The sequence below is a fragment of the Mirounga leonina genome, unplaced genomic scaffold, assembly GCF_011800145.1.
Source record: "Mirounga leonina isolate KUSES-001 unplaced genomic scaffold, KU_Mleo_1.0 Mir_224, whole genome shotgun sequence".
Lineage (NCBI taxonomy): Eukaryota > Metazoa > Chordata > Mammalia > Carnivora > Phocidae > Mirounga > Mirounga leonina.
Window position 1 is genome coordinate 2,709,702 of NW_023270615.1, and position 23,696 is coordinate 2,733,397.

A 23,696-nucleotide genomic window follows, 5' to 3' on the forward strand; every position below is an offset into this window, starting at 1 on the left:
GGAAATTGAAGCAGTCCTCAAAAATCTCCCAACAAACAAAAGCCCAGGGCCAGATGGCTTCCCAGGGGAATTCTACCAAACATTTCAAGAAGAATTAATGCCAATTCTTCTGAAACTGTTCCAAAAAATAGAAATGGAAGGAAAACTTCCAAACTCGTTTTATGAGGCCACCATTACCTTGATCCCAAAACCAGACAAAGACTCCATCAAAAAGGAGAATTACAGACCAATATCCCTGATGAACATGGATGCAAAAATTCTCACCAAAATACTAGCCAATAGGATCCAACAGTACATTAAAAGGATTATTCACCACGACCAAGTGGGATTTATCCCTGGGCTGTAAGGTTGGGTCAACATCTGCAAATCAATCAGTGTGATACAATACATTAATAAAAGAAAGAACAAGAACCATATGATCCTCTCAATAGATGCAGAAAAAGCATTTGACAAAATACAGCATCCTTTCTTGATCAAAACTCTTCAGAGTATAGGTACAGAGGATACATACCTCAATATCATAAAAGCCATCTATGAAAAACCCACAGCCAATATCATTCTCAAGGGGGAAAAACTGAGAGCTTTCCCCCTAAGGTCAGGAATGTGGCAGGGATGTCCACTATCACCACTGCTATTCAACATAGTATTAGAAGTCCTAGCCACAGCAATCAGACAACAAAAAGAAATCAAAGGCATCCAAATCGGCAAAGAAGAAGTCAAACTCTCACTCTTTGCAGATGATATGATACTCTATGTGCAAAACCCGAAAGACTCCACCCCAAAACTGCTAGAACTCATACAGGAATTCAGTAAAGTGGCAGGATATAAAATCAATGCACAGAAATCAGTGGCATTCCTATACACCAACAACAAGACAGAAGAAAGAGAAATGAAGGAGTCGGCCCCATTTACAACTGCACCCAAAACCGTAAGATACCTAGGAATAAATCTAACCAAAGAGGCAAAGAATCTGTACTCAGAAAACTATAAAACACTCATGAAAGAAATTGAGGAAGACACTAAGAAATGGAAAAACGTTCCACGCTCATGGATTGGAAGAACAAATATTGTGAAGATGTCAATGCCACCTAGAGCAATCTACACATTCAATGCAATCCCTATCAAAATACCATCCACAGGAGAACACAGGCAGCAACCTCTTCGACCTCAGCCACAGCAACTTCTTTCTAGAAACATCACCAAAGGCAAGGGAAGCAAGGGCAAAAATGAACTATTGGGACTTCATCAAGATAAAAAGCTCTTGCACAGCAAAGGAAACAGTCAACAAAACCAAAAGACAACCGACAGATTGGGAGAAGATATTTGCAAATGACATATTAGATAAAGGACTAGTATCCAAAATCTATAAAGACCTTATCAAACTCAACACCCAAAGAACAAATGATCCAATCAAGAAATGGGCAAAAGACGTGAACATTTTTCCAAAGAAGACATCCAAATGCCCAACAGACACATGAAAAAGTGCTCAACATCACTTGGCATCAGGGAAATCCAAATCAAAACCTCAAGGAGATACCACTTCACACCAGTCAGAATGGCTAAAATTAACACGTCAGGAAACGACAGATGTTGGCGGGGATGCCGAGAAAGGGAAACTCTCCTGCACTGTTGGTGGGAATGCTAGCTGGTGCAGCCGCTCTGGAAAACAGTATGGAGGTTCCTCAAAAAGTTGAAAATAGAGCTACCCTATGACCCAGCAATTGCACTACCGGGTATTTACCCGAAAGATACAAATGTAGTGATCCAAAGGGGTACGCGCCCCCTGATGTTTATAGTAACAATGTCCACAACAGCCAAACTATGGAAAGAGTAAAGATGTCCATCGACAGATGAATGGATAAAGATGATGTGGTATGTGTATATATATATGCATACACACAATGGGGTATTATGCAGCCATAAAAAGGAATGAAATCCTGCCATTTGCAACGACGTGGATGGAACTGGAGGGTATTATTCTAAGCGAAATAAGTCAATCAGAGAAAGACATGTATCATATGATCTCACTGATATGAGGTATTCTTAATCTCAGGAAACAAACTGAGGGATGCTGGAGTGGTGGGGGGTGGGAGGGATGGGATGGCTGGGTGATGGACATTGGGGAGGGTATGTGCTATGGTGAGCATGGTGAATTGTGTAAGACTGATCAATCACAGACCTGTACCTCTGAAACAATACATTATATGTTAAAAAAATAAAAAAACAGTAGGAAGGAAAAAATGAAAGGGGGGCAATCAGAGCGGGAGACGAACCATGAGAGACTGTGGACTCTGAGAAACAAACTCAGGGTTCTAGAGGGGAGGGGGGGTGGGGGGGTTGTGTTAGCCTGGTGATAGGTATTAAAGAGGGCACATATTGAACGGAGTACTGGGTGTTATATGCAAACAATGAATCATGGAACACTACATCAAAAACTAAAGATGTAATGCATGGTTATTAAAAAAGTAATAGTTTAAAAAGAAATTATCTCATAAAGTGAGTACATTTTTACTCATCATTTTTATCTCTATATTTTTCCTAAAACTTTACCTTATTCATGTGTGTGAGTTGAAAAGTTATCAGTCTAAAAATATATCTGCAGTTCTTGAGAAAATCACAAGCTTTCTTTTACCTCCAGTAGACTAAATAGATGTAATTAGTTCCATATATCCTAGTTTAACATAGATACGTATTATGAATCTGTCTCAATATATCTAAACTTTTCAATTTTTTTTATACATAGTAGTTGTACAACCTGAAAATGGGGGCACCAAAATACTACATACCAAATAGCAGAGGACTTCCTTTATATTTGCCTTAAATGTTTTAAGCTCAAATTTCAAAGGATGCTGCCTGATACTTGCACAGCTCCAGAGTTTTATATAGTATCATATTCACTTTATACTGCTCCAGCTCACTAAATTGAAATCAAATGCTTCTCAGTTTTGATCTTTCTAAATCATTTAGTTTCTGCCTTTTATTATTTTAGCTGTACTTCTCTGATCCTAACCTAAGGCAATTTTAGTATCATTAGAATACTAGTTCAAATGACTTTCCCAATATATTTTCCCTTTATTGGTCATGTCTGACTATAATGCACTGGGATCAGAGAGTGGCAAAATATGGTCATTGGGTAATTCAGCCTGTTACTTACTTTGATAAATTAAGTATTATTGGACATACCCATACTTGTTTTCATTATGTACTGTTTATGGCTGCATTCATCCTAAAACAGTAGAGTTGAATAGTTATGACTAACAATATGGAATTCAAGCCTAAAATGTTTACTATCTGGCCCTTTACAGAAAAAAACTGCAACTGCTATATTGGATTGATCTCTCATGATCTTCCTCTATCTATTTAGATAGATAGAAGTATTTTAATCAGTTATTTCAATTGTTTCTATACTATACATATTCCCTGCATTACAGTACATAAATTATTCCTAATTGTATAGTAGTAAATAGAACAATCCAAAGCAAGGTCTCTCAATAATATCAACTTCTTTTTTCTGGTACTCCCTAACTTCCTAGAGTCTAGCATACATAGAAATAAGCTAAAAAGGAATCAATTCATACTCATGTTTACAACAGGAAATCACATATATCTTTGTTCTTTACCACACACTGACAATCTTTACAAGAAATATTACACAACAGTAAATCGGCAGTGGGACCTCTGGCTAAGAACTAAAGAGCCTAAGCTGCATATCTAAAATCAAACTACACCTAGTACTGGGTTATGAAAAAAAACAGCAGAATGTGTAGAATGGCTTTCTTTCCTCCTCTTTCTCAAGCCAAATTTCTGACATTTCTCTGCCTTAATATTTTCAGAGTGCAGTCTGATTTCCTAGAAGAAGGAAGTCTAGGAGAACAAGATTTAGTACACTATACTATCTTTGCTAGTGGACAGAGTCACTGTACTTTCTCTTTCATGTGACAAGAGCAGTAAGTAATAGTAGCCACATCCATAGCATATGGGAAAAGGCCAGGCTGTTGAGTACTTACCTCTATCCTTCTCCCTATGCTTCAGACACAAAGCCTTGAGCACTACTTTATGAGCATTCTCTTCTTGTAACAATCCCCTGAGGCTGTTTGGCAAGTGTTAGATGGGGTTTTGATTAAATTATAAAATAGATGTCTGGCTGAGATTTCAATGTTTGCAAGGGAGAGAAAAAATACTGGTGGAAAGAAATGAAAGTGTTAGATCTAAAACTATTTAGGACTACATCAGCTTAACAGTTCAGTAGAGTCCAACAGGCTTCTTTATGTAGAATCCTCAGCTCAGAGTTTCAGCTAACAATAAATTTTAAGGATCTCAGTAAAGATAAACATATTTATATGAAAAATGTATATCAAGTATTACTTATTACAGTTTTGATTATAACTACTTTTTTTTTTTCCCCCGGGGGGCTCGATCCCAGGACCCTGAGATCATGACCCGAGCCGAAGGCAGATGCTCAACCATCTGAGCCACCCAGGCGCCCCTGATTATAACTACTTTTTATTTTCTATGGGATTTAAAGACAAATGCATAAAATTACAAATCTATGTTAAATGCGTGCACAATATATAAGGATGTAATATGTGACAGCAATAACATAAAATGAAGGGGGTGGAACAGTAAAGAAAATTTTTTGTACACCATTCCAGTTAAGTTGGTATCAATTTTAAGTGGATTGTTACAACTTTACAATGCCATATGTAATCTCCATAATAATAAAAAAATCTATAAAGCACACAAGGAAAACAGAAGGGAATCAAACCATGTCACACACACACACAAAAAATCAACGAAATGCAAATGAAGGAAGTAAGAGAAGAAATAAGGAAAAAGAGCTGTAAAACATGGAAATAAATAACGAAATGACGAAAGTCCTTCCATATCGATATTTACTTTAAATGTAAATGCTTTAAGCTTTCAAATCCAAGATATAAATTGACAGAATGGATGAAAAAAAATGAGATCCAATTATAGGCTGTCTGCCAGAGACGCAGTTTAGATCTAAGGACACAAACAGTTTGAAAGTTAAAGAACAGAAAAAAATATCCCATGCAGGTAATAAATGTAAGAAATCAGGAATAGCTTTAATAAAAGCAGTCAGAAGAGTTTATAAGTCAAAATCTGTACTAGAGACAAAGGACATTATACAATGATAAAAAGGTAATTTCACTAATAATATAATATATATGCATCAAACATCAAATATATGAATCAAATACTGACAGAATTGCGGAAAGAAACAGATCTACAGTCATCAGACTTCAATACCCCATTCCAATAGCTGATGTAACAACCAGAGAGAAGCCCAGCAAGAGGACGAGAACAATGCTATTGACAAAAATAGACCAAAATGGCAGAATACACATTTTTCTTAAATGCACACAGAACATTCTCTAGGACAAACCATAAATAAGGACACAAACAAGTGTCAAGTTTTTTAGAGGTCTGACATCACTGAAAGCATCTTTTCTGATCACAGTGGAATGAAACTAGAAACAAAAGAAGGAAATTGTAAAATTCACAAATATGTGGAAATTAAACAACACACGTATTAAACAATAAGTCAAAGAAGAAATCACAAGGAAAATATGAAAATATATTGAGACGAGTAAAAATGAAAACACAGAATATCAAAATTTATAGAATACAGCAAAAGCCATACTGAGGGAAATGTATGGCTGTAAACATTTAGGTTAAAAAAAGATCTCAAATTGGGTGCCTGGGTGGCTCAGTCGTTAAGCGTCTGCCTTCGGCTCAGGTCATGATCCCAGGGTCCTGGGATTGAGCCCCGCATTGGGCTCCCTGCTCAGTGGGAAGCCTGCTTCTCCCTCTCTCTGCCTCTGCTTGTGTTCCCTCTCTCGCTGTCTCTGTCAAATAAATAAATAAAATCTTTAAAAAAAAAATCTCAAATCAACAAACTAACTTTACACCTTAAGAAACTAGAAAAAGAGCAAGCTAAACCAAAAGTCAGCAGAAGTAAGGAAATAAAGAGCAAAGAGAACCAAAACAGACAACTGAGAAATAACAGAGAAGTTCAACAAACCTGATAAGTCATTCTTCAAAAAGATCAACAGAGTTGAACTTTTAGGTAGACTGAGAAATAAAAAGAGAAAAGACAACTAAAATCAGAAATGAAAGCAGGAATATTACTACCAAGTCTACTGAAATAAGAATGATTGTAAGACAGCACTATGATCAATTTTACACCAAACTGGATAATCAAGATAAAGTGGACAAATTTCTAGAAACCTAAACCTACCAAAACTCTAACCTGTGAAGAAATAAAAAACCTGGATAGACCTATAACTAGTATGGAGATTGAATCAGTAATCAAAAATCTCCCAATAATGAAATGCCCATGATTAGAGGATTTCAGTAGTGAATTCTAGCAAACATTTTAAAAGAATATAAATTCTTCTCAAATTCTTCGAAACACCAGCAGAGAAAGGAACACTTTCTACCTCATTTTAAGGCCATTATTACTCTGATACCAAAGCCAGACAGAGACACTTCAAGAAAAGTATAGACCAATATCCCTTATGACCACTGATGCAAAAATCCTCAACAAAATTCTAGCAAACAAAACTCAACAGTACATTAAAAAGATTATACACCATGACCCAGAATTCATTCCTAGAATGCAAGGATGGTTCCGCATATGAAGACAGATCATTATAATACACATTAATAGAATGAAGGAAAAGAAATACATGATCATTTCCTCTGCTAAAAAAAGTATTTGAAAAAATTCAACACACCTCCATGATAGAAACATCCAACAAATTAGCAACAGGAAAACTACATCAACATAATAAAGGTCATATATGAAAAAACCCACAGCTAACATACTCAATGATGAAAGACTAAAAGCTCTTCCTCTATGCTAAGGATAAAGGGTGACTGTTTAAAGCACTTCTACTCAACATAGCACTGGAAATTCTAGTGCAACTAATTAGCCAAGACAAAGTTAAAGGCATCCAAATTGGAAACAAAGTAGTAAAACTGCCTTTGTTCAAAGATGAAGTGATCTTATTTGTAGAAAACCCTAACAATTCTGCACACAGACACACAAACATACATAGAAATAAACGAATTCAGCAAAGTTACAGAATATTAAAATCAACTCAGAAGAATCCATTTCTATACAGTAACAATAAACAATCCAAAAAGGATATTAAGAAAACAATTCCATTTACAATAGCAACAAAAAGAATAAACTTAACCAAGGAATTAAAAGACATACACTGCAAACTACCAAAACGCTGCTGAAAGAAATCACAGAAGACACAAAGAAATGGAAAGACATCTCATGTTCATGGATTGGAAGACTTAATATTAAGATGTCACTACTCAAAGCATTTACAGATTCAATGCAATACATATCAAAATTGCAGTATCTTTTATAAAAACAAAAAATCCACCCTATAATTCATACAGAATCTCAAAGGACCCCAAATAGCCAAAACAATCTAGAAAACAAAGTTGGATAACTCATACTCCTGATTTCAGAACTTACTACAAAGCTATAGTCATCAAAACTGTGTGGCTCTAAAACAAAAACAAAACAAAACAAAAACAAAACAAAACAAAAACTGTGTGGCTCTGGTATAAAGACAGAAACAGAGACCAAGGAAATAGAACACAAGACCCAGAAATAAACACTCACACATATGGTCAAATGATTTTCAATAACAGTACCAAGACTATTCAACAGAGAAAGGATAGTCTTTTCAATAAATGGTGCTGGGCAAACCAGATATCCACATACAAAAGAACAAAGCTGAGTCCACACCTTATACCGTATCTAAAAAAAAACTCCAAAACTATCAAAGAACTGAACATGAAAGCTGAAAGTATAAAACTCCTTGTAAAAAAGATACAGAACTCTGAACTGAATTTAATTTCTTGGATATAACACCAAAAGCAAAGGCAACACATAAACTGGACTTAATATTTAAAACTTTTATGCATCAGAGGACAGTATTAAAAGAGTGACAAATAAGGCAATCCACAAAATGAGAGAAAATATTTGCAAATCATTTATCTGATAGAGTTAACATGCAGAATATATTTAAAAACAAAACAAAAAACCTCCTGCAACTTAACAAAAATCCGAATTAAAGATGGGCAAAGGACCTGAAAAGATATTTCTCCAAAGAAATATGTAAACTGCCAGTAAGTACCTGTAAATTACCTAATCAGTAATCATTAGGAAAATGCAACTGAAAACTCTAATTAGATACTACTTCATATGTATTGGGGAGGGCTATTTTTAAAAATAAGAAAATAAGAGGTGGAAAAATTGGAACCCATGAGCACTGCTCGTGGAAATACAATGGTACAGCTGCTATGGAAAACAAGTAGGGCAGTTCGTCAAAAAATTAAAAATAAAATTATCTTATGATCCAGAAATTCCACTTCTGAATATATAAACAAAAATTTAGAGCAAGGACTCGAACAGATATTTGTATATCAATCTTCACGGCAGCATTATTACACCAGCTAAATTTCATTGGAATAATCCAAATGTCCACTAACAGATGAAGAGATAAACAAAATGTGATCTAAATATATGCAGTGGAGGGCGCCTGGGTGGCTCAGTTGGTTAAGCGACTGCCTTCGGCTCAGGTCATGATCCTGGAGTCCCGGGATCGAGTCCCGCATCGGGCTCCCTGCTCGGCAGGGAGTCTGCTTCTCCCTCTGACCCTCCCCCTCTCATGCTCTCTCTCTCTCTCTCATTCTCTCTCTCAAATAAATAAATAAAATCTTAAATAAATAAATAAATAAATAAATAAATAAATAAATATATGCAGTGGAATATTTTTCAGCCTTAAAAACAAATGAATTTCTGGTATATGCTACAATATGGATAAACCTTGAAGGCAATATCCTATGTACAATAACTCAGACACAGAAGGACAAACATTGCATGGTTCCATTTACGTAAGGTACCCAGAGTAGCCAGATTTATAGAGCAATAACATAATCAATCATGACTGCCATCAGTGGGGGAGGGGGGATTATTATTTTACGAATAGTTTCAGTTTGGGAAGATGACAAAGTTATGCAGATGGATGGTGATGGATGTGAATGTACTTAATGCCACTGAATTATACACTTAAAAATAAAGTTTATGTTACGTATATTTTACCACAAAAAAAAAATCAGTGAAATATGGTATTTCCTTAGAAAATCTACAATCTCACAAAAGAGACAATACATACTTGGGCATCCTTAAATCCATGAAAACCATGGCCTTAGAGAGCTCCACATTGAAGTGCATAGGTACCAAAATATGCTGTGTAGATACACTGAGTTTTCGTGCTTCTCTCCAATCATCGCCTAATTATGGAAAACAATACATGTTTATTTAGCACACACATAATTTGAAAAACACATTAAACCTAAAATCACTATTAATACTTCATAGTCATATACTGCATGGTATGGAAAAATCTTCCTACATCTAGATAATCTTAATGCCATCTTCCCAGGTACACACAACGAGCAGGTAGATTCATTTCCCTTTCACTCCTTTTGCTGCTTCAAAGACTCTCAGTTTCAACAAGAAAAGGCCTCCTAAAAAACCAACAACACAGTTTAATCAAATCTCATGGGCATCCATTTACCGTCACTACACCCAGCAGATACTTCACCCAAAAAATAACATGGCTCTAAGGCAATAATGAAAAAGACAAATAAAAGCACAGTTCTTCTGTATTAATAAAAGCTACCAATTATTCGAGATTTGTAATAGGCACTGTTCTAGGCAATGTTTAAATTCTCATTTAATTCTCACAATGATGTTTAATCATCTCATTTTAGAAAACTGAAACTCAGGAACTTTTAATTTGCTTATGATCAAAGGGCTAGTGTCTGATACAAGCTGAAATTTACATGCAGATCTGTTAACGTCAAATTTGTGTGATACAATGCATCTTCATATACATTACACCTCATCTGAGCCTAATAATTGAGTAAGAAAAAGTCCTCAATCAAGGAAGACCAAGCCAATGAAAGATTAGATGCAGAAAAAGGTAGTAAAATGAACTCTATTACAATTTTTAAAATTCTAACAGTATCAGGATTAATGAAATATTTCCTTCTATTCTCAGTATTTATCAAGAGAGTTTATGACAATTACCTAAAGTAACCCCAATGTCAAAAATACAGTGCTCTAAAAAAGATTCAATTATTTAAGAACAGTTAACACTTATAAAAACAATTCTAAGGAATTTCAATAATTTTCAGACAATAATGGAATACTTCAAATTTTTCTTCACAAAGCATCTCAATATGTTAAATATTAAGTATACTTCATGGAGTTCAAAAATAAATGACCAAAGTGTACCAAACATACCACAAATACTGTCATTTATTACTGAAAAAAATTTATGGGTTTTCTATAAATAATTTATATTTGCCACCCACTACACTTCTGGGCTTCTCCTACACCAACTAGAATATGATAAAAACAGAAATCAAGTTTATTATCCTAAAACAAATATAAAGAAAATAAAAATGTCCCAGAAATATATAATTTAACACTTTTAATAACCATTACTTTGGGTTCTCATTGTTTCTTTTTATTGGTTAGCTCAGATAATTAAAATTTGACCATATACACACGGATCTCTAAAACATTCACCAATCCAACACTGTTGAATTATCTAAATGCTTATGTTTACTAACACATCAGGGATTCAGAAACAGTATGACACAGCAAAAAGAGGGCTCAACTAGTCTCAAATCTCTCACTATCTACTTTGAGTGGCTCCTCATAAGTCAATTTCTGGCTCTGTTGACTTCCATCGAAAAACTAGATCTGAATCAGGGACTCCATCAAAAGTGAATGGGGTAAAGGTATGCCTGTGATACCCTCCTCAATCCTCCTAACATCTTCCTTGGTCTTTGTGTGGCTCTTTATGGCCTAGAGGGTCAGAGGCCCCAGGCTGGAATGCCTCTGGCTGTGAGCAGACTCTTCTGATTATCGTGTATAAAAACAAATATTTTAAATATGTGCCAATGTTTTCCAACCTTGTCCAAAGGATTTCTCAATTTCAGCACTATTGATACTTGGGCCAAGTAAGTGTTGTGGGGTGGCTTTCCTCTACATTGTATGAACTTTAGCAGCATCCCTGACTTCCACTCACTAGATGCTAGTAACGCCCCTACTCCTCACCCGTGACAATCAAAAATGTCTCCAGACACTGACAAAGTCTCTTGAGCAGTAAAATCAAATATCTGAGATATTGCTCCTAGACACTATCTACTATTACTTCTAATTCAAAAGTATGAAAGTTTTATTTTTTTAAAGATTTTACTTATTTATGTGAGAGCGAGAAAGAGAATAGGGAGAGGAAGGGGGAGGGGCTGAGGGAGAAGTAGACTCCCCACCGAGCAAGGAGCCAACACAGGACTCAATCCCAGGACCCTGAGATCATGACCTGAGCCGAAGGCAGACGCTTAACCAACTGAGCCACCCAGGTGTCCCAACAACTGAGCCACCCAGGTGTCCCAAAAATATAAAGGTTTTAATATATTTGGGATGAAGGTCTTCAGAGAAACTGTCTAAAAACCTAATCATTTCAGCAACATGAATCAATAAAGAATGCATTATATACTTACCAACTGTGCTGTAAAGCAGCTGTATGCTTGTAAGCTGAACATCAAAGGAATCATAAGCTCTATGCATGATCTCTTCAAGTCTGGCCCCAGCTGGTTTCATATCTGGCAATTCTGAACGACTTTTACTTGTCACCTTAAGTTAATTTCAACAGTTTAGATGATGCAAAATACTTCAAAATAAAAATATAAATTTTTTTTAAGACTCTAACACAAAAATTTAATAGAAGGTAAGACAGACTCACAAGCTGACATGTAAGGCTAATAGAAAGGTCTTTATCCATAACATGTATAAAGAGAAGACCACGGACAAAGTGAATTTTTACATACTAAGTTATATTGCTCAATTACGTAATTAAAAGAGGGAAACCAAGCCAGCCCTGGAGAACAATACATTTGAACCTTTATCTGATAAGAGACGAACAGAGCCTACATAATGTTTCTATGTCATGATGACAGATATTTTGATAGTTTTAGAAGAAGAATAATCCAGAATTAAATATTAGGATAGCTAAATTGTAGTCCCAACTCTGCCATTTAGACAACCTCACATAAGTTATATTTGTACCATCTCCTTCGTGGCATACTATACATACTACTTTTTTCACTTAAACATCCTGGAGGCCAATCACTCCACCACAGTATATATAGATCTTACGCACTCGTGTGTGTGTGCACGCACGCACATGCCTTAACATTTTCACCTCTATTTTATATAGCTCACTGTGCAGCAGACTGTCAAAACTGATTATCTCTGAAGGATAATGAATTTTAGATAAAAGGTTAAACAAATTGCCTAAGGTCACAAAACTAGATAGATACCTTACCCCTGACGTTATGCTCCTGCTACCAAACCACACTGCCCTTGAAACAATTCTATAGTCAAATATGAATAACTGTATAAATTTTATTATAAACCTAAATCCAGCAAGCGTTTATCTAATTATGAACTGAAGAGTAAAAACAAAGAATAAAGGATAATGTCAGTATCAAGGAAAGGCACATATTTGTTAGGTAGCTAGAAAAGCTTTCCAATATTACCTATCCTTCTTGGGTCTTTAAAATTCTTATAGCTATTTAATATACATTTAACGATCTAGAGCAGTCCCATAGAACTTTCTACAAGGATGGCACTGTTCTCTATGTGTGCTGAAATAGCAGCCCCAAGGCACTTATGATCATTAAATTCTTGAATGTGGCTAATGTGACTAAAGAACTAATTTTATATGTTAATTTTAATTAACATATAAACACGTAGCCAGTGGGTACCACATAAAACAGTGCAGATCTAGAAACACAGAAAAAAATGATTCTCTACTCAAAAATGAGGAAGAAAAATGTACATAATTGGATGGAAAGGGAAATGCTTAGGTAAATTCAATCAGATTGTCTCTCAAGTTATGATTATTTAACAGAGATATTAAAATGTCAGTATCTAGGGGAGCCTGGGTGGCTCAGTCGTTAAGCATCTGCCTTTGGCTCAGGTCATGATCCCAGGGTCCTGGGATCGAGCCCCACATCGGGCTCCCTGCTCCGCGGGAAGCCTGCTTCTCCCTCTCCCACTCCCCCTGCTTGCGTTCCCTCTCTTGCTGTGTATCTCTCTGTCAAATAAATAAATAAAATCTTTAAAAATAAAATAAAATGTCAGTATCTACAGTTATATACACAAAAAATTTCAGAAGGATGAAGATTTGATTATTTCCAGAATCCCATTTGATGTATTTTAATAAGTAGTAATTTTACATTGAAAAGGAAATAATCTCAAACATTACTCTCAAATTCTATAAATAAAATTCCTAGGTTCACCCCTAACCTGCAGAGTTCAAAATGATCATTTTGGTATCAGAAATGTAGAAAAACTACCTGGTTAAATGAAACTTAACATTATTTACTAGAAAGAAAGAATTTTCAAATCCTACAATCTACCATAAAGCTAATAATCACAATAGCAAATCAAACTGTTTAAAAAAACAAAATGCATCTTAAACAGAGAAACAACTTTAAATATCATAATATAGGGCAAATGTTAGTATATACCTTTAGATGACCAAGATCCAAAAGTAGTAGATTTGATGTAGGGCTAAAAATTCCACCTTGTGGGATAATAACATATGAAGCCTTCAAATTAATTTTGAGATCAAGAACTTTCTGTGTTTCAATAATATACAGTAGACCTGCAGAAAATTTAAATTGAAAATAATGTGATGCATTAATTTTAAAAATACCTTGAGAAAATATTTTCAACATAATGTCATTTGTTAATCAATGTCTGTGTACACTCCTAATTCAATATAACTGAGTATAAAATTGTAATGGTTCCTCAAAGAAATGTTTCTAACACACAAACTCAATTTGAGTAAAACCAGGGACATACATATCTAAAAAATCAAGTTCTATGAAACATTCAATAAGCTTGAAACTTAAGTACAGAACTGACTCAAAGCATAGTTAATTTTTTTCCCCCAAATGATCTGTATTCAAACACAACATGGTTTTACTCAAGTTAGTTTGTATGGTATGACAGGTAGGAGAGTCCCAAGCAGTAGCCAGAAAGGACAATCTGGCATTCAAGATTCTCAGTCTCACCAGTAAGCATTTTTCTATCTTCATTTCCATCTCCACTGTTAAGACTTCCTAAATCAAAATAATCTGTCTCAGGGCGCCTGGGTGGCTCAGTCGTTAAGCTACTGCCTTCAGCTCAGGTCATGATCCCGGGGTCCTGGGATCGAGCCCCCCATTGGGCTCCCTGCTCCGCAGGAAGCCTGCTGCTCCCTCTGCCTCTGCCCCTCCCCCTGCTTGTGTTCCTGCTCTCGCTATGTCTCTGTCAAAGAAATAAAATAAAATCTTAAAAAATTTTAAAAAAATAAAATAATTTGTGTCATGTATTCCTGATTCCACAAATCCAAGTCCTGTGCTCCCTGGAAGTCTTACCTCAGGCCTTACTTTCAATGAGAGCTTCCTGGATGCCAGGACACAATGATCTGTCTAGTTTGTTTCTTAATGGAAGAGGGGGACATTGAATAATTGGTTTTGGATTTAAGTCTACTGTGTCTCTCCTCTACTTCCCACTGTACTGAGAACAAAATCCTAATTGTTTAATATGACTTTCAAAGTCTTGTTTTACCAACACTATGCCTGCCTTTTTAACATCATTCCACTCCCCCTCGCTTACTACATTAGAACCAACCTAGCCTTCTGTAGCTGCCAAAATCACCCAATTCTGTCCCAGGCTGGGACTCTCACAGTTTACCACTGCTTTGAAGATTCTTCCTTATACTCTTCAGCTGGGTGGGTCCTACACACACATCTGGTCTTAATGTTACTTTTTCAAAGAGGTATTCTCTGACCCTGTCACCAAAACTATATGGAGATACCCATTATTCTCATTTCCTTCACAGCATCTGAGTCCGTTAGCAGTTTGTTTCCCCCATCAGCTCCAAATTCACCCATGTGTCTGCCTTGTGAATGTAGATCTGAGCCTTCAATCCTTTTCTGTTGCAAATTAATACTGAAGGAGATAGGAAACCCTGGGGAGACACTGCAGGAAGAAAAGATGTTGCTTCCTGGTGTCAGTGTGCTCACTCAGCAATATCCTACAGTGGTGCGACTTCCCCCAAAACCAGGTGCATGCTGTGCACAAGTACCAACAGCATCCAACAGCCATCCTTTCCCTAAAAACCCCCCTTCAGTCAGTTTCACAGCAGAACGCATTCAGGGAGACACTCTCCCATGAACAGCTTCCCCATCACATCAGAGGGTAAGTTCAGTAAGTTTCAGAGATCAAGTTTCCAGCCACTTTCCCCAACACGGCATGAAACTCAGTCCTTGGGGAAGACAAGGATATCCTGCCAGGGGTGCAATGTCTGTGTGACGGCAGTGGATACTTCTTACAGCTACTCTTCCTGGGTTCTTTAAAATTGCTTTTTAAGTGAATTTTAAATTTAAGTGGATAACGCTTAGTTTTATGTCTGTCCTATCTTAAGATTATAAGATCCATCAAAGGGCTAAAACTACATCTGTTTTTATCACTACTTTGCTCTCCAAAACTTAGCACAGTGTCCAATAGAGACTCGATAAATATTTGACTGAGTGAATAAATGAGGTCACTGAACGAAATGAATAACTATGATCCTATCAGAGAGCCTTATTTTTCAAATGAAGCATTTTCATAAATAACCACATTTGTCAAAACAACCACATTTGACAAGGGTAACTAACTACGTGTTTATGTTCTAGAAGCTGATCCCCCTACTTGACAAAGAAGAAAAGATCTGAAAACTTCACTCCCAAGAATGAAGATAATAATACAAGAAAGAAATCAGGTTATAGAGGAAGAGGATAATAGAGGATAACATAGAAAAAAAAAAAAAGTAAAAGATGGAAGGAAATAATGAATGAAGAAAAGAACCAAAAAAGATAAAACTATGTGACAGATGAGTCTCTTCCCAAATTGGTAAACTTCAGCTTTCTGGAAAAATACTAAAAACATATTATTGAATTTTTTAAATTAAAAACTTACAACAGCACCCCACTTTTTCAAAATATTAACATTGTATTCTAATAATAACTAATATTATTTGTGCACAGAAGAAAACAGGAGATAGAGGAACAGACCTCAAATAGACCAGTCTGTTAACTTCAGAAGGTAAAGTACTAAAGACTTCCACTTCTTAAAATATTTAACATCTGGAGAGGAGTCCAAGATGGCGGAAGACTAGGAGACCTTAGTTTCATCTGGTCCCAGGAATTCAGCTAGATAGCTATCAAATCATTATGAACTGGAGATCTCAACTGGAAATCTAAGAAAAGAATAGCTGCAAATCTACAAATAGAAAATCAACCACTATCTGCAAGGAAGGAGGTGTGAAGAAGTGAATCCGAGGCAGCATGTGGGGAGATAAACCAAGGAATGGGGGAGCCTCCATAAGCTGGCTCAAGCAGTGAAGCAGGGGCAGAATCCTAGGTAGGACAGGGTGGTGTCAGGACCCTCGGGGTCACAGGGAGACTGGGAGTGCCTGAGTGTGGCAGAGCTCCCAGGCATCAGAGTAGCCAGGGATGCCATAAACTGAACTACGGCACGGTCAGGCTACTGCTGTCCAAGCAGGGGCGCAACAAACAGCAGAACCAGGGAGTACCGCCTTCCTCCACCAAGAGGATCGGTATGGGAGAGTGCTGCAGGAGTCTATAGGTTTGGAGACTCAAAACAGGGTGGAGTGCCTGTGACAAAAATACTTTGTCACAAGCTGAGTGAGAATGGAATGCAGCCGGAGACCAGGGAGACAGGAGTGACTGCTTTTCTCTGAGGGGTCAGTGAAGAGTGGGGCCCCAAGCTCATGTTTTCATTGTCATCCTCTAAAGTTGCGAGGAAAGCCTTCAGGGAACAAAAGCCACATATAGCAAACCGGAGCAGATTACTTAGCCTGGCTCCCTGGCAAGGGCAGTGCAATTCCACCTGGGGAAAATACACTGGAGAATCAAAGCAACAGGCCCCTATCTCAGAAGATCCGCAGGGGTAGAGAGAGATGAGAACTGCAAATGAAAACTGCAAAACTCCAGAGCTAGGAGAATACAGAACACAGAACTCATGGCTTTTTTCCCCATGATTCTTTATAGTCTTACAGTTTTAATTTTTTTCTCTTTCCTTTTTCAACCAATTTCTTATTTTATCAACCCTTTTTTAAAAATCTTTTTATAAAAGAGACACCTGGATGGCTCAGTCAGTTGGGCATCTGCCTTCGGCTCAGGTCATGATCCCAGAACCCTGGGATCAAGTCCCACATGGGGCTCCTTGCTTGGCGTTAAGCCTGCTTCTCCCTCTGCCTGCAGCTACCCCTGCTTGTGAGTGTGCCTGCACACACTCTATCAGATAAATAAATCTTTAAAAAAATATATCTTTTTTAATTTTCATTTTTACAGTTACATTTTATCCCTTCTTTGTATTTAATTTTATTTTGTGTATATGTATATTTCTTCCTTACAATTTTGGGATGCAGTGACTTCTAACAGAGCAAAATACACCCAAAATCTAGTGTATGGCTCTGTTATATTCACCTGTCTGATCATATTCCTTTTGTTATCCCCTTCCTTTTTTTTTCTTGTTTCTTTTTGGTTATTTTTTTGTTTCGTTATAAGTCTTTTTTACTTTTCATGATTACAGCTACATTCTATCCTTTCAATGTATTTAATCTTATTTTGGTGTATATATACATACATACACACCAACACACACAAGTTTTTCTTTACAATTTTGAAATGCAACAAACTAACCAAAATACACTCAGGATACAGTGTATTGCTCTGTTCCGTTCACCTGTTTATATCCCCTTTTTTGTTGTTGGTATTTTTTCTCTTGTTTCTGCTTATCTTTTAATTTTCATTTTCACAGTTACATTCTATCCTTTCATTGTATTCAATTTTATTTTTGTACATATTTAAGTTTTTCTTTCTTTACAATTTTGAGATCTAGTTTTCTAACAAATAGACCAAAATACACACAGGATCCAGTGTATTGCTCTATTTTGTAAACCTGTCTGATTATATTCTCTTTTTTTCCTTTTTTTTCTTTCTTCTGGTTTCAGCTCTCTTTCAATTTGATTAGTATATATTTCCTTGAAATCACTATTGCCATTTTAGTATTTTGTTCTCTTGTTCATCTATTCTTCTCTGGACAGAAAGACAAGATGGGAAAAGCTCAACTCAAAGAGAACAAAAGGCAGTAATGACTGCCAGGGAGCTAATCAGTATGGACATAGGTAAGATGTCGGAACTAGAGTTCAGAATAACAATTATGAAAACAATAGCTGGACTTGAAAATAGCATAGAAGACACTGGAGAATCCCCTTCTGGAAAAATAAAAGAACTAAAATGTAAGTTGAAATCAAAAAGGCTATTAATCAGATGCAATGAAAAAATGCAGATTCTAAATGCTAGGATAAATGAGGCAGAAGACAGAATTAGTGATCTAGAAGACCAAATGATAGAGAACAAAGAAGCTCACGAAAAGAGAGATAAACAATTACTGGATCACGGGGGGGAGAATCTGAGAGATAAGTGATACCATAAAGTGAAACAATATTAGAATAACTGGAATCCCAGAAAAGGAAAGAGAGAGCAGGGTAGTAGGTATATTGGAGGAAATTATAGCAGAGAACTTCCCTAATCGAAGGAAAGAAAGACGCATCCCAGGCCAGTTGGCACAGAGAACCTCCTTCAAAAAATCAATAAAAATAGGTCAACACCCTGACATATAACAGTGAAATTTGCAAATCTCAGAGACAAAGAGAAAATCCTGAAAGCAGCTCCAGACAAGAGGTCCATAACCTACAAGGTTACAAACATTAAAATGGCAGGAGACCTATCGACAGAGACCTGGCAGGCCAGAAAGGACTGGCATGATATATTCAGGGTGTTAAATGAGAAAAATATGCAGCCAAGAATGCTTTATCCAGCTGGGATGCCATTCAAGATAGAAGAAGTGATAAAAAGCTTTTAGGACAAACCAACTAAAAGAATTTGTGAATACCAAACCAGCCCTACAAGAAATATTAAAAGGGATCCTTTCAAGAGAGCCCAAAAGTAACACAAACCAGAAAGGAACAGAGACAATATACAGAAACAGTCACTTTACAGGTAATACAATGGCACTAAATCCATGTCTTTCAATAGTTACCCTGAATGTAAATGGGCTAAATGCCCCAATCAAAAGACACAGGGTATCAGACTGGATAAAAAAGCAAGACCCATCGACATGTCTGCAAGAGACTCGTTTTAGACTCAAAGACACTTCAGATTAAAAGTGAGGGGATGGAAAACCATTTATCACATTAATGGACATCAAAAGAAAGCTGGGATGGCAATCCTTATCCCAAATAAATTAGATTTTAAACCAAAGACTGCAATAAGAGATAAGGAAGAAAACTATATCATAATTAAAGGGTCTATCCGACAAGAAGATCTAATAAATGTTGTAAATGTTATGACCCTAACATGGGAGCAGCCAATTATAGAAGCCAATTAATAACAAAATTAAAGAAACACATTGATAATAATACAATTTTAGTAGGGGACATTAACACCCCACTCACAGCAATGGACAGATCACCTAAGCAGAATATCAACAAGGAAACAAAAGCTTTGTTGTTTGTTTTTTTTAAAGATTTTATTTATTCATAAGAGACAGAGAGAGAGGCAGAGGGAGAAGCAGGCTCCCCGCTGAGCAGGGAGCCCGAAGTGGGACTTGATCCCAGGACCCTGGGATCATGACCTGAGCCGAAGGCAGACGCTTAATCATCTGAGCCACCCAGGCGCCCGGAAACAAAAGCTTTGAATGACACACTGGACCAGATGGACTTCAGAGATATATTCAAGACATTTCATCCTATAGCAAAAGAATACACATTCTTCTCAAGTGCACATGGAACATTCTCCACAAGAGATCACATACTGGGTCACGAATAAGGTCTTAACTGGTACCAAAAGACGAGGATCATTCCCTGCATATTTTCAGACCACAACAGTTTGAAACCTGAACTCAAAAACAGGAGAAAATTTGGAAAGAACTCAAATACATGGAGGCTAAAGGACATCCTACTAAAGAATGAATGAGTCAACCGGGAAATTAAAGAATATAAAAAATTCATGGAAACAAAAGAAACTGAAAACACAACTGATCAAAACCTCTGGCATGCAGCAAAAGCGATCCTAAGAGGGAAGTATATAGCAATACAAGCCTTTCTCAAGAAACCAGAAAGGTATCTAAAGGAGCTGGAGAGAGAACAGCAAATAAAGCCTAAACCCAGCAGGAGAAGAGAATTAATAAAGATCAGAGCAGAAATCAATGAAATAGAAACCAAAAGAACAGAACAGATCAACAGAACTAGGAGCTGGTTCTCTGAAAGAATTAGTAAGACTGATAAACCCCTGGCCAGACTTCTCAAAGAGAAAAGAGAAAGGACCCAAACAAATAAAATCATGAATGAAAGAGAAGAGATCACAACCAACACTTAAGAAATACAAATAATTATAAGAACATATTATGAGCAACTATATGCCAATAAATGAGGCAATCTGGAAGAAACAAAGGCATTCCTAGAGATGTATAAACTACCAAAACTGAAATAGGAAGAAACAGAAAATCTGAACAGACCCACAATCAGCAAGGAAATTGAAGCAGTAATCAAAGTCTCCCAACAAACAAGAGCCTGGGGCTGGATGGCTTCCCAAGGGAATTCTACCAAACATTTAAAGAACTGATACCTATTCTTCTGAAGCTGTTTCAAAAAAAGAAAGGGAAGATATAACCAAGATGTCAGAGATGGAATTCAGGCGAGCAACTGTGAAGACAACAGCTAGAATGGAGAAATAAATTAAAGGCAACTTAGATCTCTAAGGGCAGAAATGAAAGCTGAATTGGCAGAACTTAAAAATGCTATCAATGAGATCCAATCTAATCTAGATAATCTAACAGCTAGGGTAAGCAAGGCAGAAGAATGAATTAGTGACCTGGAAGACCATTTAATAGATAAAATGGGAAAAGAGGAGGCCAGGGAAAAACAACTCAGAATCCATGAAAACAGAATAAGAGAAATAAGTGACACCATGAAACATTCCATTGTCAGAATTATTGGAAACCCTGAGACGGTGGAGAGAGAGAGAGGACTAGAAGATATATTTAAGCAAATTGTAGTTGAGAACTTCCCTAATCTGGGGAATTAAACAAACATTCGTGTCCTAGAGGCAGAGAGGACACCTCCCAACATCAAAGGAAACAGGCCAACACCCCGGCATGTAATAGTAAAACTCACAAATCTTAGAACCAAGGAAACCATCTTAAGGAGAGTCAGGGGGAAGACATTCCTTACATACAGAGGGAGGAACATCAGAATAACGTCAGACCTATCCACAGAGACCTGGCAAGCCAGAAAGGCCTGGCAAGACATATTCAGGGTACTAAACGAGAAGAACATGCAGCCAAGAATACTTTATCTGGCAAGGCTGTCATTTAGAATGGATGGAGATGCAGAGCTTCCAAGACCAGCACAAACTGAAAGAATATGTGACCACTAAGCAGACCCTGCAAGAAATATTAAGGGGGGGTTCTATAAAAGGAGAAAGACCCCAAGAGTGATATACAACAGAAATTTACAGGCACAATCTATAAAAACAAGGTCTTCACAGGCAACATATGACAATAAATTCATGTCTTTCAATAATCACTCTCAACGTGAACGGCCTAAATGCTCCCATAAAACAGCACAGGGTTGCAGACTGGATAAAAAGACAGGACCCATCACTTATTTGTGGAACATAAGGAATAACATGGAGTACATTAGGAAAAGGAAGGGAAAAATGGGGGGGAAATCGGAGAGAGAGATGAACCATGAGAGACTATGGACTCTGAGAAACAAACTGAGGGTTTGGGGGGAGTGGGGGCTGAGTTAGCCCGGTGATGGTTATTAAAGAGGGCACGTACTACATGGAGTACTGGGTGTTATACGAAAAGAATGAATCATGGATCACTACATCAAAAACTAATGATGTACTGTATGGTGACTAACATAACATAATAAAATTAAAAAAAAACAAGAAATGGAAGGAAAACTTCTAAACTTATTCTATGAGGCCAGCATTACCTTGATCCCCAAACCAGATAAAGACGCCACTAAAAAGGAGAATTACAGACCAATATCCCTGATGAACATCAATGCCAAAATTCTCACCAAATTACTAGCCAAGAGGATCCAATAGTACATTAAAAGGATTATTCACCAAGACTAAGTGGAATTCACTCCTGGGCTGCAAGGATGGTTCAATGGGATACACTACATTAATAAAAGAAATGACAAGAACCATATGATCCTTTCAATAGATGCAGAAAAAGCATTTAACAAAGTACAGCATCCTTTCTTAATTAAAACTCTTCACAGTGTAGGGATAGCAGGAACATACCTCAGTATCATAAAACCCATATAGGAAAAGCCCACAGTGAATATTCTCAATGGGGAAAAACTGGGAGCTTTTCGCATAAGGTCAAGAACACAGCAGGGATGTCCACTATTACCACTGCTGTTCAACATAGTACTAGAATTCCTAGCCTCAGCAGTCAGACAACAAAAAGAAATAAAAGGCATCCAAATCTGCAAAGAAGAAGTCAAAATTCTCACTGTTTGCAGATGACATGATACTTTATGTGGAAAACCCAAAATTGCTGGAACTCATACAGGAATTCAGCAAAGTGGCAGGATATAAAATCAATGCACAAAAATTAGTTGCATTTCTACACACAATGAGATGGAAGAAAAAGAAATTAAGGAGTCAATCCCATCTACAATTGCATCCAAAATCATAAGATACCTAGGAATAAACCTAACCAAAGAGGCAAAGGATCTGTCCTCAGAAAACTATAGAACACTCATGAAATAAATTAGGGAAAACCCAACAAAATGGAAAAACATTCCATGCTCATGGATTGGAAGAACAAATATTGTTAGAAGTCTATGCTACTTAGAACAATCTATACATACAGTGCAATCCCTATTAAAATACCATCATCTTTTTTCACAGAGCTGGAACAAATAATTCTAAAACTTGAATGGAACCAGCAAAGACCCTGAATAGCCAGAGGAATGTTGAAAAAGAAAACCAAAACTGGTGGCTTCTACAATTCCAGACCTTAAGCTCTATTACAAAGCTGTAAGCATCAAGACGGTATGGTACTGGCACAAAAACAGACACGGAGATTAAGGGAATAGGACAGAGAACCCAGAAATGGGCCCTCAATTCTATGGTCAACTACTCTTTAACAAAGCAGGAAAGAATATCCAATGGAAAAAAGGCAGTTTCTTCAACTAATGGTGTTGGGAAAATTGGACAGCCACATGCAGAAGAATGAAACTGGACCATTTCCTTACACCACACACAAAAATAGACTCCAAATGGTTGAAAGACCTCAATGTGAGACAGGAGTCCATCAAAATCCACAGGCAGCAACCTCTTCGACCTCAGCCGCAGCAACTTCTTCCTAGAAACATCGCCAAAGGCAAGGGAAGCAAGGGCAAAAATGAACTATT

At 36.9% G+C, this 23,696-nt stretch overlaps 1 protein-coding gene across 3 annotated transcripts in view; it reads right to left on the reverse strand.

The window, feature by feature from the left end:
- VPS13A (vacuolar protein sorting 13 homolog A) overlaps positions 1 to 23,696 on the reverse strand; it is a 266,825-nt gene that overhangs the window by 167,456 nt on the left and 75,673 nt on the right. For all 3 annotated transcript variants that reach the window (XM_035029011.1, XM_035029013.1, XM_035029012.1), the window contains 3 exons: positions 13,666 to 13,802; positions 11,632 to 11,764; positions 9,228 to 9,345 (listed from right to left, as the gene is read on the reverse strand). In XM_035029011.1, the coding sequence (XP_034884902.1) occupies positions 9,228 to 9,345; positions 11,632 to 11,764; positions 13,666 to 13,802 (388 nt within the window). The remainder of the gene's footprint in view (positions 1 to 9,227; positions 9,346 to 11,631; positions 11,765 to 13,665; positions 13,803 to 23,696) is intronic.